General features: G+C 40.4%; 1 protein-coding gene across 12 annotated transcripts in view; it reads left to right on the top strand.

Annotated features, from left to right (window-relative positions):
- Positions 1-21746, top strand: part of nav2a (neuron navigator 2a) — a 1052051-nt gene that overhangs the window by 947127 nt on the left and 83178 nt on the right. For 10 of the 12 annotated variants that reach the window (XM_063061719.1, XM_063061711.1, XM_063061712.1 and 7 more), the window contains 4 exons: positions 4411-4455; positions 8768-8928; positions 10185-10373; positions 19044-19096. In XM_063061719.1, the coding sequence (XP_062917789.1) occupies positions 4411-4455; positions 8768-8928; positions 10185-10373; positions 19044-19096 (448 nt within the window). The remainder of the gene's footprint in view (positions 1-4410; positions 4456-8767; positions 8929-10184; positions 10374-19043; positions 19097-21746) is intronic. The other 2 variants (XM_063061716.1, XM_063061722.1) reach the window with 1 other exon arrangement.

Consider the following 21746-nt stretch of genomic DNA (forward strand, 5'->3'; position numbering starts at 1 on the left):
GGTTGATTATAGCTAGAGTCAACTCCTGCCTCAGCAAAGACATGGACCCTCTGATTTGCCTATCGCTATAATAGGTGTACAATAGACACAATCTCATTGGCCCTCTGCTGCCTTGGATCACCTAGACAATACAAGTATCTATGCCAGGAATCTTCTTACTGACTACAGCTCAGTGTTTAACACCATCATTCCAACAGTTCTGATTTAAAAACTCCAGAACGGTGGCCTCTGTCCCTCCCTCTGCAACTGGATTGGAAGTAACCTCTCCTCGCAACAATTAACACTGGTGCACATCAGGGATCTGTACTTAGCCTACTGCTCTACTCTCTCTACACCCATGACTGTGTGGCTAGCCACAGCTCAAATGTCATCGATAAATTTGCTGACGATACAACCATTGTTTGCAAAATCTGAGACAGTGACGAGAGGGCGTACAGAAGCGAGATACACGAGCTAGTGGTGTTGCAGCAAAACCTTCCACTAAACCAAAGAACGGTAAGAACTTGTAAGATGAAAGAACTGATTATGGACTTCAGAAAGGATAAGACGAGGGAACACACACCAGTCCTCGTAGAGAGATCAGAAGTGGACAGAGTGAGCAATTTCAAGTTCCTGGGAGGAGGAGGAGAAGATGGTGGCGCGACACAGCTTGTGTGGCCACTCCGGTCAATGATATCTGTAATCTGTCAAGTAGGGTGCCATGCACAATCCTGATTTGATGGAGACAGACGTGAGAGAATGGAGGAACATCTGGAGAAACTTCTGAAATGCCTTTTTCGCTGCCGCTGTTACTGTGTGATCTGGAATCTCTGGAGAGGAAGGCCCTGAATCCTCGGCTTCGCTAGTTGCTCGGTGGCCGGGGCGGGGTCGAAGCGCTCGGCAGAGATGGTGCTCGGTGTGGAAGGGCTGGTCGGAGGCTCAAAGTTTTCAGACGGACTCAGAGTCAGCTGTAGTTGGGTGCTTCCAATGCATCGACAGTTGTCGGTGCCTGGAGGTTTATGGCAGAGAGAGTTTCTCCCTTCTGCCACCTGCTATCGGAGACTATCGGGAGTCGATCGGAACTTTGAGACTTTTTTTTACCGTTCCCATGGTCTGCTCTTTATCAAATTATGGTATTGCTTTGCACTGCTGTAACTATGTTATAATTATGTGGTCTTGTCAGTGTTAGTCTTTGGTTTGTCTTTTTTTTGTGATATCACTGGAGGAACATTGTATCATTTCTTAATGCATGCATGCATTTCTAAATGACAATAAACGAGGACTGAGTGTTCTCATAATCTAAATATCTCTAAGGACCTAACCTGGACCCAACATATCAATGCAGCTATTAAGAAGGCAAGACAGTGGCTATATTTCATTAGGAGTTTGAGGAGATTTGGTATATTCCGTACAAATTTCTACAGATGTTCCGTGGAGAGCATTCTAACTGACTGCATCACCATCTGGTATGGCTGGCTACTGAGCAGGATCGAGGTAAGCTGCAGAGAGTTGTAAAATTAGTCAGCTCCATAGTGTCCAGGACATCTTCAAGGAGCACTGCCTCAGAAAGGCGATGTCCATCATTAAGGCCCCCCCTCACCCAGGATATGCCTTCTTCTCATTGCTACAATCAGGCAGGAGGTGCAAAAGCCTGAAGGCACACACTCAGGAATAGATTCTTCCCCTCTACCATCCAATTTCTGAATGATCATTGAACCCCTGAACACTACCTCACTAACTTTTCTTGCACTACTTGTATAATTTAATAAATATATATTTACTGTAATTCACAGTTTTGTTACTCTACTGTTATGTATTGCATTGTACTGCTGCCACAAAGTTATACTGGTGATATTAAACCTGATTCTGATAATTCTTGAACAAAAAACTTGCCTAAGATTTAAGCATTGATTCTTAGCACTGTGCATTCTATATAGTTTGCTTCTATGTGTAATCCTCTCAGAAGAGTTAATGGGATGAATTTCAGAGGCTGTTACATTGCGGTCTCTGTGCTATGTGGAATGACTTGCCCTACAAACAAGAAGTATATCGCAAGGATTGTTCAGCAACATTTTCTTAAGGCAAAAGACATTTATTTCTGTTTTTATCTTTACTTAAGTCTTCTGGATAACTTCTAATTAGTTTCCTCCATCTCTTTCATTGTCATCAAACATGCCAACAATATTCCTTCAAAATGGAGACTTGCTCAAGTCTCCATTCTTTGCTTTTATTCTTTGGTTATTGTTCTTTCTTCTTCCTCTCTGCTCCTCCAATTTCATGTTTCCTTCCAATTAATGGTTATCACTAATGGACATTAGGGGTAACAACACAGTATGCAAAATTATGAGGGGTATAGCTAGGCTAAATGCAAGCAGGCTTTTCCCACTGAGGTCATATTTAAGGGTGAAAGGGGATGTTTAAAGGGAACATAAAGGGAAACTTCATCACTCAGAGCATCATGAGAGTGTGGAACAGCTCCCAGCACAAGTGGTCCATGCGAGATTGATTTGAAAGTTTAAACGAAGTTTGGATAAGTATACGGATGGTAGGGGTATGGAAGGCTATGGTCCCAGTGCAAGCTGATGCGAATAGACAATTTAAATGTTTTTGGTATGGACTAGTTGGGCTGAAGGGCCTTTTCTGTGCTATAGTTTTCTATGACTCTATGACAAGTGAGCAACTAGAACCACAATTACTGTTACACCTTCATCTTTGTGATAGTGACTATTTCTAAATTCCATTTACTATTGTTGATTTATTGGCCAAGTTTGTCACAGCATTTGGCTGATGCTTCAAAGATAAATGGTAAGCTTCGCACAGTGCATTTAGCTAACAACAGTTTAGAAGTCCTGCATAGTCTTCTTGTGTTAAATAATTCCCCTTCTTCCCGCAGCCTTTAGGAGATTATTTTCTATTATTTTGAAAGTTCTGAGGATTCCTTTTAATGTCATCGTTGCCATATCCATTGTTTGAGCAAACGGGTGAACTGATAGAGCTGTAGGCATTTTCATTCACATGATGTCACGTGCAAATGGTGCAATTATATTGACTTTCACATTTAAATCGACAATGCATTCCAGTGTAATTGGACAGGAAAGTTACTTCTGCTAAGTACTTTTCATTTTCAGTGGTAGTCCTTTATAGTTTGTTATTTTAGAGCACGCTTACCTCCCTGACTTACATCATTGTGACGTTTGAACATTCAGGTAGTAAAACGTAAGTAAACAGGTGCTTCTTTTTGTCATAATTATTAAAGTATAATTGACTATCTCTGTTTGCATTTAATTCAGAAAAGGGTACCTCCATTTCACCACTATTTGAAGTACTTAGGCTTGGATGATTGACTGAAAAGTGGTATTCTTCAAACTTAACTTTTAAATAGTCTGAATTATGTACGCATAGAACAGCACTAACAATACTGTGCAATATTGTTGGCCATGGCCTGCCAATATTTATTAGCGTCATTTCTACAATGCCAAAGTAGGAATATGGTTTCCTCTGTACGGCTAATGTTACTGGTGGCTTGCTTGAGTCATAGTGAGGTCAATTGATCCCTTATGCTTGAAACATTTCAAAGCCCAAACTGCTTCAGGCATAAAATCAATACAAATAAAATATTTGTTTGGTTTTGGGTAGTTCTGTGTGCTGAATCATTTTGGGAAGATGTTGGTAGGTGGATCTTTGAAAATAAAGCCATTGTTTCCTCAGTGCAGGCAGATGGGACTCTTTAGGTGGAAGAGTTTTCCTAAACCCCTTGAATGATGGATGTTTAATGGCTGTTATGTTGATGAACTAAGTCATTAAAAAATAATTTGGATCTTTATTACTTCTTAATCGAGACTATACATTTCAAATGCTGTATAAAACTATTCCTTTAACCACAGAAGTGACCCAGTATTGAAGTTCACATTGATCTGTTATTACTTTGAAAGTGTTAATTTGAATAATGCTTAGTAATCGTTGTTCATGTATTTACTTTGTCATGAAGTGTTAAATTTTACTGCATAACGGATTACCTCAGCTTCTGGCACCAGGAAACAAGCATGCTGATGTTTATGAGAGTATCTGTTATTCATATTTTATTAGTAACAATTGAAAATATTTTAAAAATACTTAATTGTTAATTAGGAAAGCATTTAGCTTTTTTTTCTCTTAAGAGCTCTAAAGATGATTTTTTTGTGACCAATGACCAGCTGAGAATATGATCCTTGTACCTGGTATACCACAGATTTAGCATTAATGGATTTGAAGATCATATGTATATTTAAAATTATAACCTTCAAACTACCACTTTGTTTTCTCAAATCTGATTGATGAATAAGTTATTGTACTGTATATGTCCAAGAGGCTATGAAATTTCTACACTTTTATTTTGTCATAAAACAACTTAACCTCCTATTTGGACTTAGTTTTCTTCTCACTTTCCTACAGTGATCCACAGCTTAATAGGAATACCTTGCCTAAGAAAGGATTCAGGTATTGGTACTTCCCTCATGGATAATTGCTTTTGTGGCTCTGGCACCAAGCACTTTGCTTTTGTGGCTGTTGGTGTGGGTGGCATATATCCATTTTTGTGAGCTTCTACAATATCTTCATTTTGCTATTTTGCTTTGTGCGATCACGCAGGCTGGATTATGGAATGTTTTAAGCGGCTGCAGTTTTTAGCTTAGCTCAATGTTTGTTTTGTGAGCATGACTCTAAGGTGCTTTTACAAAAGTGGATGTAGGTGGCTTGCTGAGGCCTGTTTGCTTGTATTGCTTTCGCACTTTAATTAACTCTTAAGTTAACCAAATTCTTTCCAGTGCAGTGAAAACTAAGGAGACAACAACAGTGGAACAATAGTCCTACTTTTGGAGTATTCAACCAGACTGTTAGTTTTCTAGAGAACCAATTTGTAGTCGACCATCATTATGTCAAAGAACCAAATGTCTGGTGCATAACACATTAAAAAAATACTGCAGAGGATTTTGTTTTGATCCACCCTTTCCCCCAAGCCCCACCATTGCTTTGAAAGTAGTGGTTCTGAGGGAACACCTTCATTGTCTTCGATCCATTGTACAATTTTCAGGAAATCAGAATTCAGATTTTCGGTTTGAACTTTGGTCTCCTGACTTACAATGGTTTACATCATTAAGCAGGCAAAAAAAATCCCATTCTGACAACTGCAAGAATCTGCCCAGAAATAATCTTACAGCAAGTTTTCAATATGATAATTTGTTTCAGTTTGAGATCTTCGTATTTTATAGAAGAGAAGGAAATCCTTGGGGTTATCACATCCCTACCAATTCTGAAACCTACCCAAGTTAGTCAGATACCCAAGCTTTTATTTTCCCCCTGCAACCCAGCAAATGGTTTTGTTCAAACCCATCTGATTTTGAGAGGTGAAGTAGAGGTCCCAGTAGGTACAACATTTCAGGAGATGGTTAAGTTCCAGAGATGTGAGTTCAAATCCACCCATGAAAATTGATGGATATAAATTCTATTTGAAGAGTTAGTGTTGAACATATCATTAAAATCAATCTGGTTCAGTAGGAAATCCATCATTTCTACCTGTTTGGTATGTGACCATAGACTTATATGGTGTATGGTCACATACTTGTATGGTTGACTCTTAGTTTTTTAAGCAAGCCACTTTCACCTAGAGGAAGTTCTAGACTGAAATTTCCACATCCTGTGAGAAATACACTTAAAATATGTGAACCTCTTTCATTAGTTTCTCTTCAGAATTTCCAATTTCTTCCTTCCCGAAAATGTTGCTAGTTGCTGCCACATGGATAGTACTGATCAAAATGTCATTCCCCCCCCCCCAGCCCCCCTGTATTTGGGCTGTCCAACATTTCAAGCTATTCATAAATCTAAACTTCACTCAGATAGTAAACACAAGCATTGTTCACAGGGTTTGAGTAGAATGTATAATATTGGTGTGGAGGGAGGAGAATGAGACTTACTGTCTCCATAGCAGAAGAATTAATTAGAATTTTTATTTTGTATTTCCCCAGATCTTAACCTCAACATTATTTCAACTGCAAAATTTGATCAAAAAATGCTTTTTAAAGTGGCAAAATCAGTTCACAATATTACCTGCACTGCGTGTGATGAAATTACTTTGGTCTGCAGCATGTCAATAATCTTTCACTTAGAATTAAGTTCTTCAGTCCAGCAAATCTATTTTAGACGACTAAGCTGAAAAATTGTTTAACTTGTGCATGGGGGGCACTGGAGCACATCAAACTGTATTCTGATTTTTATGGCTCTGCTCATTTGAAGATGCATGTTGCATGTGCCAAAATCTGAAACAATTTTGTCTATACTGAATTATTTTATGTTTGTTGGAACTTTGAGTTTGTTTGAACTTACAGTTGGAAAGTAAATATATTGTGGTAAAACAGCCCAAGATTTTTTTAACCAGAATATTTGAAGAAGTCACAAAGCTAAGTGACAAGAAGCTTGGTGAAATGAGTAGGTTTAAAAGTTTCTTAAGATATGTTGGAGCAGTGGAGCAGTTTAAAGACAGAACCCAAGTACAACTTTTCTAAGCAACAACTGGCACAGTTAGTCATCAGACAGTGAAGTGCATGAAGCTAGGTTTTACAAGAATCACTGAAAATAAGCAGCTTTTCTATCTTGCCCAGGTGACCTTCACAAAATTGCCCATGTTTGCAATGTTATTTATTTTTAAAGAAGTTATTTAGTTATACAGCACAGTAACAGGCCCATCTGGCCCAATTACACCCATTTGAACAATTATGTCTTTGGAGTGTAGGAGGAAACTGGATCATCCAGAAGAAACCCATATGGTCATGGGAATAATGTACAAACTCTTTACTGACAACGGTGGGAATTGAACCCACGTCACTGGTGCTATTATAGTGCTACGTTAACTGCTACGCTACCACGCCACCCATTCTTGTTCCACTTCCAACCACTCCAGTTCCTAATTGCCCACCATTAGCAAAATGAGTTTTATTTGTTAAAATCCCAGTATTTCCACCAAACCATCATTCTGTTCAAATCACCTTATATGCTCTTTGTTTACCTTCAAAGTGCTTAAGCAGAATACACAGTGACCTTTTTCCTAGAAAGAAAGGTTTGCATTTATGCAACACCCTTCACAAGCTTTGGAACATCCCAAAATCAATGAAGTGCTTCTTGAATAAGAATTAGTGTTTTAATGCTGGCACTGGATAAATTTGTACATAACATGTAGTTATACAGACACACACATGGACCAATTCCTCTGCTCTACTGTTTTTATAGAACTGTTTTTATAGAATATCTTGCATCCAACTTGTGAAGGCAGAAGGGATTCTGGTTTGGTGTTTTATCCAAATGATGATGTTAGCCCGTCGGAGGTGTGAACAAGCTCATTAAGTCCTTTATAAGCAACTCAGAATATCCCTTGATATTTCTTTATAGCAGTTAGTAAATAAAAGCTCTAATACTTTTTAGTATCTCACTGACTTTACTGTTGTTACACATGGAATTAGAAATGTGTTGAAATTTCTTTTTAAGTTTGGCTAAGAACTTGTTTATTGCTAAGTCTTTCAGGAGACTGAATTAAAAGGAAGTCAGTTATTGAGTTGAATTGAATTGACGTTTTTCCTTCCATCCTTCACATACATGAGGAGTAAAAATCTTTACGTTACGTCTCCATCTAAATGTGCAATGAGCAATCATAGTAATTTATAATAAATAGAACAGTCAATGTAATATAGAGTACACTCAAATCAGCGTGAGTTCATCAGTCTGATGGACTGGTGGAAGAAGCTGTCCCAGAGCCTGTTGGTCCTGGCTTTTATGCTGCGGTTCCGCTCACTGGATGGTATATCCATAGACATTTAACAAACATTTTTTTTAAGCTGCAGATACACCAATCAAATGACATAGAATTTAGATTCAGTTAACTAATTGATGTTTTCAGACTAAATTACACCTTTTCTATTCACTTGAGCTATTTCTGATAATATCATCATTTACAGCTGCATTGTTAATCTTAATGAGCTGAAACGCAGAAGAGAGCAATTTGGCCCACAAACCTTGGTAGGACAATCTAAGCCTAATCCTTCTGCACTGGTCTCTTTCCCTGTCTCTTTATTTCTCTCTCTGCTTGATTAGAAAAGAAATCCTGAAGTGGTGTCGGTGAAGTAAACCTATATTGCACCCTATGGCAAATTGCCCTTCTAATTGTTACTGAGAGAGAGAGAGATAATTAATTGTGCTGAGAAAATGGGCCAGAATTTCCTGAAGCACCTAATTTGGCAATGAAACTGCAATTTGGTCTGTTGTGCTCCCTGATTCTCCATTGGCGTCTTTTTGCATGGAGTTGCAGGAGAGGCCAAATGGGCACAGTAATGCATGCCAAAATGGGTTTAGCCAATGGCTGACATGCTAATCCCATTACACTCATGGCTGCACAGCTCTAACTGTGTGTGATAATCTTTCGCTGGATTACCATGCTGCCCTAATGTGGGTGTTTATCCATATTACACATACTAGTGAAGAAATATTAAAGAGAGCTGGAAGATAAAACTTGCACCAATCTGATCAAACTATTGGCATGAGGTCTTTCCTCCTTTTTGTAAATTACAAATGTAACAGTGCAAGAGGTTTTTCTAGGAATTGCACAATAATGACAAGTTATTTGTAAAGAGCTGTACTACACATGATATTGCCTATAATTATACTTTACTACAAAGTGTGTGCTGACAGTAGGAAACCCACAGGGGCATATTAGCTCCTGCCTTAGGCCTAATGTGGGATTTTATGCTGATGATTGATGTTTCCATAGGTATACTCCTTCATCTCAACCACGAGGTAATGACGAAACTAAAGAGTGGCTGCGTTCACACTCTGCGGGTGGACTGCAGGATAACAGCAACAATTCGCCATTTTCTCCAGGATGTAGTATCACCTCACCCTCCGGAACAAGGTTTAACTTTTCCCAACTAGGTAAGAGTTTCAACTAACATCTCTTATCACATTTACCATAATCGTTTGGTCAGCTAAGATTTCAATGATGTCCATGCTGGATTTATGAAATGCTGAATGTCTGGAAAAGCAAATGCTTGATGCTTGAATAGGTAGAATGGACAAGAAGGTTGGCCCTTGCTCATTTTCCTGAGGCATTTGAATCACTGGAACTCAGCAGGTTAAAGGGCATTGTTGAGAATGAAATGGATTAAGTGGTTACCAAAACAATAAAAATGAAGAAACAGAGAAATGCAGCACAGAAACAGAGCTTTTGGCCTACTGTGTCTCTGCTAACCGTCAACTTGCCCATTTCATTTAGTTATACATTAATCCCATTCTTCCTCTATTATATCAAAAGCCTCCAGATATTACCACTCACTGCACACCAGGGGCAATTAACCTACCAGCCTGTAAGTCTTTACAAGAGGAAACCAGAGCACCCACTCGATCCCAGGGAGAATCTGCGAACTCCACATAAACAGAACCAGGCATCAGGTTTGAACCCAGGTCTCTGTCACTCTGAGGCATTAACTCTACTTGTCTTGCCACTATACTGCCCTCTGTGGCCTCACAGTGCCAGAGACCAGGGATCAAAGTAAATTTATTCTCCAAGTACATATATGTCACCTTTTCTTACAGGCATTCTGAGTACGACAGGGAAATACAATAGAGTCAATGGAAAACTACCCACAAACTAAGCTAGACAAACAACCAATGTGTAAAAGAAAACAAACTATGCAAATAAACAATGTTAAGAACATGAATTGTAGAGCCCTTGAAAGTGTGTCCATATTTGTGGAATCAGTTCTGAGTTGAGGTGAATGAAATTATCTTCGCTGGTTCAGGAGCCAGATGATTGAAGGATAATAACTGTTCTCAAATATGGTGGTGTGATCCCTAAGGCTCCTTTACCTCCTTCCCAATGGCAGCAACAAGAAGAAAGCATGGCCCCACTGTCAGTGGACTTTGCACATTCTTCCTGGATCTATGTGGGCGTTCACTGGGTGTAGTGGTTTCCTTGTAAGGAATGAAAGAGCACTGTGAGGAGACAGAAGCCAAGATGTTGAGGCTCGTAATATATCCATTTTAAACACACCTCAAAATTAAAACAGTAATTCCAGTGGGATATATTCCACACTCATTGCATATTTTTGAGAGGAGATTTTACATAATGGAGTACAGTGTTAACGTTTTACTGTTGGTCAGTGTCATAAATAGACTTTTCTTATCAACAGCGAGTCCAACCACTGCTGCCCAAATGAGCCTCTCCAACCCCAGCATGCTACGATGTCACAGCGTATCCAATCAGGATGGGTCACATGATCCGTACAGCGATTCCAGATTTCGGAACAGTTCCATGTCATTGGATGAGAAGCACAGGACAATGAGCCGCTCTGGATCATTCCGGGATGGATTCGAGGAAGGTTAGCAACTATTGCAATGTATTTCATACTAAGGAAAGCTGGCATTTCAAAACAATGGATGCTTTATCAGTGAGTATGGTCAGTGAAAGCATTTTTTTGGAGTAACAAATTCAAAGTAAATTTATTATCAAAGTACGTACAGGTCACCACATACAACCTTGAGATCCCATTTTCTTGCAGGCTTGCACGGGAAAATAAAGAATTGCAATATAATTTATGATAAACTAAAAATAAACAAACAACCAATGTGCAAACGAAGATAACTTGTGAAAATTTGAAAAAGATGAATAGATTGATAAACAAACAAACTGATAACGAGTTGCAGAGTCCTTGAAAGTGAGTCTATAAGTTGTAGAATTAGTTCCGTGTTGTGAATGAGGTTTTCCACGTTGGTTCAGAACCTGCTGGTTGAAGCGTAATAACTGTTCCTGACCATGGTGGTGTACATTGATATTCATTTCAAATTCAATTCATCAGTTTAAGTGTAGTAAATAGTGAATATTTAGGCCAGCAAAAAAGAAACAACCGCAGGATGTTTTAAAGACCTACCTTCTGTCGACTTGTGACCTGTGAAAACATTGCAAGTACCCTGACATACCTCACTCAAAGATTTATGTACGTGAAGACATGCTGTCCTCAGGCTGAGATTTCTCCTGTCTGAGCAGCTGGATTGGTAAGAGCCAGAAATGACCTGGAGCAGGTACCCTGGGTTGCTTTAATAACAGGATGGAGAGCTGGGGAAATTCTGAGTTGGTAAAGTTCTATTTGAATTTCTCAGTATTTTACTTTCTTCCTTTCTGTATATTTTGAGCCTGGGGAAAAATACACACGCAGGACAACAAATACTTTTTCAGGTCTTAAATTCCTTTATCTATTTTAGATGTTTATCAGAAAGAGGGTATCAAAATAAAAATGACAAAATAAATTTTTTTTAAAAGTTCCCACTGTTACAATCTCAGCTTAACTTCAGACCACACCCTTTTTACGGATGCAATATGAAAATAACGAAAACAAAATATGCAAAACCAATATGATAGTGGCAATTACTTGACAGGCATGTGCTTAATTTTCAAACATATTTAGGCTAGACCTTGAAATGAGTTCTCCCTCACGCTAGTAGGCCGATATCATGCTATTCGATCAATTTTACTTGCAAATATCTTTCTTCACCAAACCCAGGAAACACATTCGAACGTCGTTTTTTCTAGAACATGGCAACTCTTCGTTCTACTCCACCAATGCAAAATAACATCATTGTTTTCTCTTAAAGGCACAGACAGCTATTTTAGTATTACCAAGGTGAATATATAAGTGCATTTTTAACAATAAAAAATGTATTCAACGGTCACCTGGTTGCATATATATAATATGAAAGTATTGATGGCAAATTCTCCTAACATAGGTGATCATGGTCTCATGACCATGATTGCTCTTGGCAAATTTTTCTACAGAAGTAATTAGCTATTGCCTTCTTCTGGGCGGTGTTTTTACAAGACAAGTGACCTAAGCCATTATCAATACTCTTCAGAGATTGTCTGTCTGGTGTCAGTGAGCACAGAACCATGACTTGTGATGTGCACCGGCTGCTCATACGACCATCCACCACCTGCTTCCTTGGCTTCACGTGGCCCTGATTGGGGGCAAAGCAGGTGCCTTGCACCTCCTTTGATAGAGACGCAGTTCCATCCCACCACCCAAAAATCTCTTAATAAGACATGATGTATCTCCTTAATTATCCTTGGGAGAAAACTGACGATCTGATGCCTTAATCTACTGCAGCTTGTTTTGTGAAGACATTGTTTTCGTACTTTTGGACAGGGAGTGTGAGGATCATGACCTGGTGATGAAAACTTCAGCTATGCCTGAGAACCCAGAGTGAAAATGATAGGGCAATGCCCAGTGTGTCATCCACATTATGACTGGAAAATGGGATCAGGATAGCCAGTGGCTAGAATTTTATTTGGACCACTGTGTCTCAGGAGTCTAGATCTGAGAGATGGATGAGGACTGGAGAGTTGATTTCCAGTGAAAGGAGCCTGATCATACGTGATGGAGAGGAACGGTCAACATTTCAGGTCAAAACCCTGCATCATAGTGTATTGGTTTCTACTTTGTACTTGAAACATCAAGCATTCTTTTGACCTTAAAGGTGCTGCTCGACCTGGTGAATTCACTTTCCAACATGCTGAGTCTCTTGTGTCTCCAGCAATGATGGATGGTAGGTGAGAGAAATCTTGGTGTTGTGGATGGCTACTTGAACCTGCGAAACAGTTCTAGGATGAGATCAAGTAAAGTGGTTGGGGTTAGTGCAAATCCAGAGGGTGGCACAAGGGAATGGTGTCATCCTCTATGTCAGAAAGCATGCATGACTCATGCCTGAAGGTGTGGTGGATTTTCTAATGCGTAGGGTAACAATCAGAAATGCTTGTTACTGTATGTTGTCACAGAGTCATACAAAACATACAACACAGAAACTGGCCCTTCAGCCCATCTAGTCCATGCCGAACCATTTAAACTGTTTACTTCTATCAACCTGCACTAGAATCATAGCCCTCCGTGAACTACCATCCATGTACCACCCAAACTTCACTTAAACGTTGAAATAGAGCTTTCATGCACCACTTGCACCAGCAGCTCATTCCATATTCTCAGAGCCCTCTGAGTGAAGAGGTTTCCCTCATGTTCCCATTAAACTTTTCACCTTTCACCCTTAACCCATGATCTCTGATTGTAGTTCCACCCAACCTCAGTAGACAATGCTTACTAGTGTTTACCCTATCTATACCCCTGTATACCTCTATTAAATCTTCCCTCAATCTTCCATGTTCCAAGGAATAAAGTCCTAACCTATTCAGTCTTTCTTTATAACTCAGGTCATTCAGTCCTGGAAACATCCTTGCAATTATTTTCTGTACTCTTTCAACCTTATTTACATCTTTCCTGTAGGTAGGTGACCAAAATTGCTCACAATACTCCCAAGTTAGGTCTCACCAATGTCTTATACAACTTCAACATAACATCCTGTACTCAATACTTTGATTTATGAAGGCCGATGTGCCAAAGGTTTTCTTTACAACCCTATCTACCTGTGATGCCACTTTCAACGAATTATGGACCCCTATTCCCAGTTCCCTTTCTTCTACTGCACTCCTCAGTGCCCTACTGTTCACTGTGCAGGACCTACCCTTGTTGGGCTACCAAAGTGCAAAACCTCACACTTGTCTGTATTAAATTCCATCTGCTATTTTTCAGCCCATTTTTCTAGCTGGTCCAGATCCCGCTGCAAGCTTAGAGAGTGTTCCTCGCTGTCCACTCCACCTCCAATCTCGATGTCATCTGCAAATTTGCTGTTCCACATTACCATCCGGATGGCTGATGTAGATGACAAACAGCAATAGACCCAGCACCGATCCCTGCAGCACACCACTAGTGACAGGCCTCCAGTAAGAGAGGCAACTATCTACTACCACTCTGTGGCTTCTCCCATAAAGCCAGTGTCCAATCCAGTTTACTACCTTCTGGAAGAAAATAATTTTTCAGCTGTATAATGGTTGAAAAACTGAAATAAAGATTTGCTTTATTTGTCCCAGGTACATCAAAGCAGACAGTGAAATACCAAGAAGTAGATTCTATCTTGGAATTGAATTTCTGGGCAAGTTTTACTTTGACATGTTGACCAACTGTTCCTTCTCATAAAACAATTAATTTACAGCTATTAAAGGTAATCTCATTTGACAAAATTACAACACTGACATTGCAGTGTTTCACCAGTCGCTTTCAGCAACCATCTGATAAGCAGTGTGCCAGCTTATTGAAGATTCTTCTTTTGACTAACTTCCTGCAATCATTCCCCAAGTGAGCAGTGGTGGCTCAGTAATGTTCTCACAGTATCCACAGGCTGAATAATTCAGGCTGATCAAAGCACAGGTATTATTATTGTCAGTTGTAGTTGAATTTCACACGTTAGAAGCTTAAATACTGTCATGGCCTTGCACATTTCCTGCCACTCTTTTTCAAAATTGCATTAATTTAAAATTCCAAATTGCAATGTCTTCAATGTTGCGGTTCTCAGAACATCATTGTTTGATCGCCTTGCATTTTTGTCACTTTTAGTGCATGGTGTCTATCAATTTATTTCAAGTTCTCATTAGGGACAGCATTTAGCCGTGTAGCTGTAACATTGCACCCAACCTTTAAAGGAACCTCCCACCACAGAAGAGGAACTCTTCCAGCAACTAGGCGTGTTGCTGGGGAGTGAATAGCCATTGCACGAATGGGAGGGGAAAAAAGAATGAGATCATGCATTCTGTTGTCAAGGGAAGCCAGACGTGCTCAGGAAGGAGAGATGTTCTTCATGGAACAGAGCCGCAGGGACCTTGCAGGGCAAGAGCCTGGTGCTCTGGCAGAAGGTAGCAGGAGAACTCTCTGCAAGGAGTATGAACATGTAGATTGGAGAAGGCGCGCAATGCAAGGAAATTCCGGTGGCTGCTCCTGAGGGCTAAATGAGGTCAAGTTTTCTGTCCTTGAGTATGGCGACTTGCCTAATGGAGGAGCGAGTACCAGGCACTGAGATATGGCAGATGTCATCAGTAGGAATTTAGAATAATCCTACAAGCCACGGGCAAAGCTCTTCTGACTCACATGTGACAGTGTCTGAGGGTGTTGATCTCATTGAGGCCAAACATCTAATCCATTTAATTGGCACTGTTAGTAAAAGCTGGTTGTTCTGTGAGTGATTAAGTGCTGTCATTTCTCAGACTAGTGATGATGAGTATCATAGAAGAGATCATTTATGACTTTTCCACTATTGTTGATATCATTTGGGGGAGTTCTACACCAGAGGAAAAGTTTTAGGATAGATAACAATTCTCCTTCGCTGGTTGAATCTCCCGAAGGATGTGACAATGCCAAAGATAAGTACAATTTTTTTTTTCTGATCTAGGCTAAATTGAGTTTCAACTAATTTATATTTGGAGATGTACAAAGGTTCAAAGGTCAGTAGTAGTGGCATTGGGGTGGCTCTTAAGTCCCATGGCTTTATAGCAAATGGAGAATGGAGTGACAACACGGACAACAGAACAGATTTGTTCTGTTTTGCCTGTAGCTTGCTTTGGCTACCATTATGCGTGGTCATGGGACACGGAACACAAGAAGACCAAATAAAATAGGAGCAGGAGTGGGTCACCAAGGCCCTCAAGTCTGCCTTGCTAATCACTGATCGTGGCTGGTCTATGGTGACCTAAATTGCCTTTCTATGCTTGTTCCTTTTGCCCTCAATTCTACAATCTTCTGAAAATTTATCAACCTGCACCTTAAATATTTTGAATAATCTAGCCTTCGTAACACTCTGGGGTAGAGAACTTAAGAGATTCACTAACCTTTGTGAAAGGAAATTTCTACGCAGCATCATTTTAAATGAAGAGCCCCTAGTCTTGTAACTATGTCTCCTTGTTCAAAACTCTCTTGCTAATAAAATCATATCAACATCTTCCCTATCATGGAGACAGAAGAGATTGCAGGAGCTGAACTCCGGAGCAACAATCAACCTGTTGGAGGAATTCAGAGAGTCGAACAGCATCTGTGGGGGAGAGAGGACATTTCACGTCAAAAACCTTGATCAGAATCCATCATGACCACTAGGATCTTTTGTGTTTTAATAAGGTCATCCCTCATTCTTCTAAAGACCCTTTATTCTTGTGAAGTCCAAAGAATACCCAAGTGGTTCGCCTGTCTTGATGGGACAAGAGAATGATGCCCAGGTAAAATAAAAACAAAAAAAAAACAATACACATTATTATGCTCCTTTCATGTTTGAGGTGACTCATGGCTTGATGGTTAATATTCTTCCGCCTCAAAGTTAAAAATACTTCACTGAACATGCTCTAAAAAATGTGGTTGATCTCAAAGTGTGCTTATCGTGACACATTGTTTATTGTAAGCCAACTTCCCTTACCCTGTTGTACTGACATAGGCTTGATTAGCATTCCTTTAATCTTACTCAGTTAGGTCACCTCAAATATGAAGCAATGCAGTCTTCCTAAGGAATGAGGGAAATTTTCTTTTAAATTATTCTGTCTGGTGATGTAACAGGAACAAAACAACTAAAATGAACTATTCCTGGAAAACCCTTTGAATTTATTCAAAGGACCCTTCAAAACAAAAATCTTTTTAAATGTAGCCATCATTCTTGTGAAGTGCACTGTTGAAGAAAGGGTAAACAGTTTCGCGTTCCAAAGTATTAATATCTCTGAAGATCTATCCTGAGCCCGACATAGTGATGCAGTTACAGAGACAGCGGCTGTGGTTTATCAGGGGTTTGAGGAGACTTGGTACGTCACCAAAGACTGGAGCAAATTTCTACAGATGTACCATAGAGAGCATTCTAGCTGGTTGCATCACTCCCTGGCACAGAGGGGCTACGGCGCAGGATTTGAAAAATCTGCAGAAGGCAAACTCAGCCATCTCCATCATGAGCACTAACATTGAGGACATCTTCAAAAGGTGATGCCTCAAAAAAGCAGCATCCATTATTTCGGACCCCCTTCACCCAGGTCATGCCCTCTTCTCACTGCTACAATCAGGGAGGCTGAAGACACACACTCAACATTTTAGGGACAGGCTTGTCCTCTCCATCACATTTTTCGACAGACATTGAACTAACCTACGAACGCTACCTCACAAATTGTTTCTCTCTTTTTTGCACTACTTAATTAATTTGATTATTTAAATACATATATAATTCTAATTGATAGGTTTTTTGTGCATTGCATTATACTGTTGCTGCAAAACAACACATTTCATGACATATATCAGTAATATTAAACCTGAATATACCTAAAGTATTAAGGTCGAATGCCACTTTCCTGCAAAGTTCACCAGCTCAATGCAGATTTGGAACCTTTCCAGTGTCTACATCTCTGCAGTCCTTTGATTTAGCTTCTTGAGCTTTGGAAATATTGCTTGTCAATTTTTTAAAAAATTAGTTAACAATGGTAAATTACTTAGGAGGAATGCATTGCAGGAATTCAGTTAATGATGCACAACATCACTACTGCTTCTAGATACTTTTACCAGAATGCTAATAACTGATCAGCAAGCAGATGCAAACATACCGGGACCTATGCTCAAATAGAATAGACAAGGGACTTAATTGAAGCAATGTGATGCAAGCAAACCTTCTATTTAAAAAGGCAAGCTTTGAATTGCAATTATTCTAGAGCAGGAGTCCCCAAAATTTTGTATGCCATGGACCCCTACCATTAACTGAGGAGTCCATGAACCCCAGGCTGTAGACCCCTGTTGTAGAGGCAAAGTGTCATTTTGGCAAGCTGTCTGTAAGATTTACAGATAGGGGGGCTGGACATGGAATAACCATACATGGACTTTGTCAGCTAAAGGCACAGCCTCCAATGATGGAGTGACAGAACATAAAAGTCCAAGGAGCTGAGTTAAAAAGAGCATCTGGCTAACCAATATTTGGATATCATTCTGTGCTGAGATGATTGTTCAAAAGCGATTCTCTTCAATTTTGCTGCAAGAATTGATAGTTTACATTATAAGTGCTGTTGGATCTAGCATTCTGTTTTTGTTCCAGAATTTGGCACTTGCAGTCTCGCTTACATTCTTTACAATTCCCACTTATGAGATTCTTCTTATTTTATCCTCCACCCAACCAAATTGTATCTCTTGCCCTTGGTGATCATTATGAGCAACTTGCAGCCATTTTTTTTATATTTCTTCATAATTTGCAAGATTATACGGAGATGTTTGAGAGCTTCAATTTTCTAGATATAAACCTCACCAGTAGCTTGTCCCAGTCAATCACGTAGATGCATTGGGTCAAGAAAGCTCAACAGCATCTCTACTTTCAGGAGGTTAAGAAAATTTAGCATGTCTCCATTGAACCTAATCGATTTTTATTGATAGCTCATAGAAACCTTCCTATCTGAATACATTACAGTTTGGTATGGCAACCTCCTCTCTGCCTAAGATTGCAAGAAATTGCAGAGTTGTGGACACAGCTCAATCCATCGCGAAAACCAACCTTCCCTTCAAAAACTCTTATCTGCACTTCTTACTGCCTCAGGAAAGCAGCAACTTAATTAAAGGTCCCGCTCACCCGAGACATTCTCTCTTCTTCCTCCTTCCATCAAGCAGGAGTTACGAAAGCTTGAAAGCACACTACCTGGCTTTGCCCAGTCTTATAGGACACTTAAATGGAACTCTTGTACAGTAAAGGTGAACTCTTGACCTCACATGTTACCTCATCATCGCCCTTCCACCTTTATGGCTACCTGCACTGCACCTTCTCTACATCTGTAACACTATATTTTGTATTCTGTGTTGCTTTTCCTTTGTACCACCCTGATGTACTTATGATTTGAAATTATCTGTATGGATAGTATGCAAAGCAAAGTGTATCTCGATACACGTACCATTTAGAAACCAATTACCAATCACGGTTGGTTCTGCTTCTGCATAGGTCCATATTTGCAATTGAAAAGGCCAGACAAGAAATATTCCTGTTCACTTAAGTGAAAGATAAGCACATTATTAACTACGATGGTTCATTACACAAGAGCTGTTGGGATGAAATGTTTTTCACAAAGACTTGGCCTGACCTGACTTTTCTGTTTTTCTTTCTCTTTTGGTCCATTAATCTTGTTGCAGTTCATGGATCATCTCTATCTCTGGTCTCCAGCACATCCTCCATTTACTCAACAGTAAGTGACTCCAGTTTAATTCTATCTTTTCCTCTGCATTTTTCAGAGTTCAATAAGGTTCTTAATATAAGTACAGTAAGTTCACATAAGTCGCATTACTTGTGTTGTATAATAGATATAAAGCATACTTCCTCCAAAATTTAACATTATTGTTGGCAATATGATTTTGGAGTGAGAGCATTTCATGGTGAATCCAGTATGTAGTGTGTTCAGCATGATAATCTAGTATGTGGCTGTTCAGCATGAAATTGGATGCACTAATTTTTGTGCTTTATAGATGTGTGAATAATATTTTGATAATGTCTGTTTTTCCAAATCATGATGTGTCAAAAATGTAATTGTACTTGGAAGTATCGATTTAAGTTGGCGACGGAGGCTGGGATAAGGACACCAAGTAACTTTGCCTCCAACTTTCACCCTGCCCTCAAGTTTACCTGGTCCATTTCCGACACCTCCCTCCCCTTTCTAGATCTTCCTGTCTCTGTCTCTGGAGACAGCTCATCCACTGATGTCTACTATAAGCCTACTGACTCTCACAGCTATCTGGACTATTCCTCTTCTCACCCTGTCTCTTGCAAAAATGCCATCCCCTTCTCGCAATTCCTCCGTCTCCACCGCATCTGCTCTCAGGATGAGGCTTTTCATTCTAGGACGAGGGAGATGTCTTCATTTTTTAAAGAAAGGGGCTTCCCTTCCTCCACTATCAACTCTGCTCTTAAACGCATCTCCCCCATTTCACGTACATCTGCTCTCACTCCATCCTCCCACCACCCCACTAGGAATAGGGTTCCCCTGGTCCTCACCTACCACCCCACCAGCCTCCGGGTCCAACATATTATTCTCCGTAACTTCCGCCACCTCCAACGGGATCCCACCACTAAGCACATCTTTCCCTTCCCCCCACTCTCTGCATTCCGCAGGGATCGCTCCCTACACAACTCCCTTGTCCATTCGTCCCCCCCATCCCTCCCCACTGATCTCCCTCCTGGCACTTATCCGTGTAAGCGGAACAAGTGCTACACATGCCCTTACACTTCCTCCCTTACCACCATTCAGGGCCCCAAACAGTCCTTCCAGGTGAGGCATCACTTCACCTGTGAGTCGACTGGGGTGATATACTGTGTCCGGTGCTCCCGATGTGGCCTTTTATATATTGGTGAGACCCGACGCAGACTGGGAGACCGCTTTGCTGAACATCTACGCTCTGTCCGCCAGAGAAAGCAGGATCTCCCAGTGGCCACACATTTTAATTCCACATCCCATTCCCATTCTGACTTGTCTATCCACGGCCTCCTCTACTGTAAAGATGAGGCCACACTCAGGTTGGAGGAACAACACCTTATATTCCGTCTGGGTAGCCTCCAACCTGATGGCATGAACATTGACTTCTCTAACTTCCGCTAGGCCTCACCTCCCCCTCGTACCCCAGCTGTTACTCATTTTTATGCACACATTCTTTCTCTCACTCTCCTTTTTCTCCCTCTGTCCCTCTGAATATACCTCTTGCCCATCCTCTGGGTCACCCCCCCCCCCGTCTTTCTTCCCGGACCTCCTGTCCCATGATCCTCTCGTATCCCCTTTTGCCTATCACCTGTCCAGCTCTCGGCTCTATCCCTCCCCCTCCTGTCTTCTCCTATCATTTTGCATCTCCCCCTCCCCCTCCAGCTTTCAAATCCCTTACTCACTCTTCCTTCAGTTAGTCCTGACGAAGGGTCTCGGCCTGAAACGTCGACTGCGCCTCTTCCTATAGATGCTGCCTGGCCTGCTGCGTTCACCAGCAACTTTGAAGTATGGATTTAAATTGGTTTATAGACCAACTTTCTTCATTGGACACACCCTGCTAATTAAACTGGAGGCAGAAGCAATAATTAAGTCGCAATAAGTTATGATAATAACTTGAAAGCGGAAGCATGCTTTTCAGCACAAATTCAGGAAGCCACATTATTTTCTTAACTATTTCCAGTAATAAATTATTGGTTTACTGTGTTATGCAACATGTATTATTGAGTAAGATGAGTGGGCAGAGTCTCACAAAGCACCTTTAGTTTTATGCTGAACAATCAGGGAGCAGTTGTCTTTCAACAACTGGTATTTAACATGCTTTGATAAGAATTAAGCTACTTTATTCAATAATTTTAAAATCAGTAACAGTGCACTGTAAGAGCTAACAATTTGCTAAAATCTACAGAAACATAATAGGTAGTTCTTCGGCGCTTTGGTTCATGATTCTTAGCAGCTGTCTTGGAAAAACAGGTTATTACGTCAGAAGCTTACACCAGCAGCGTTTAATTTTGCTTTGCACATGCAAGCATAACAACTCAGGACTACACCCACATTGTCACTTTACCTGTTAGTTATGCGTAGGCTGTTGTACGTGTTTAACTTGCTTGCACCGAACTCCTTTCATCCAGTAAGAATGCAATGCTCTCAGGTATTAAGTAATGTGATAGCTTGGGTGGCGTCTGCTGTCTTCGACCTTTAGAACAGTTCGTGATCAAGCAAGTCCAGTATGATGACAGCATTCACACTCACCAGGATTCCTGCAGCCTGGGAACTGTTGGTAGGTACTGCCTGAGATGTGCTGCTTGTATTCAGGTTAGAAGGAGGTGAAGGCTCCTTTCCTGTATATGTTCTTTCAGAGGAGTTTTGT

The sequence above is a fragment of the Mobula hypostoma genome, chromosome 11 (assembly GCF_963921235.1).
Source record: "Mobula hypostoma chromosome 11, sMobHyp1.1, whole genome shotgun sequence".
Lineage (NCBI taxonomy): Eukaryota > Metazoa > Chordata > Chondrichthyes > Myliobatiformes > Myliobatidae > Mobula > Mobula hypostoma.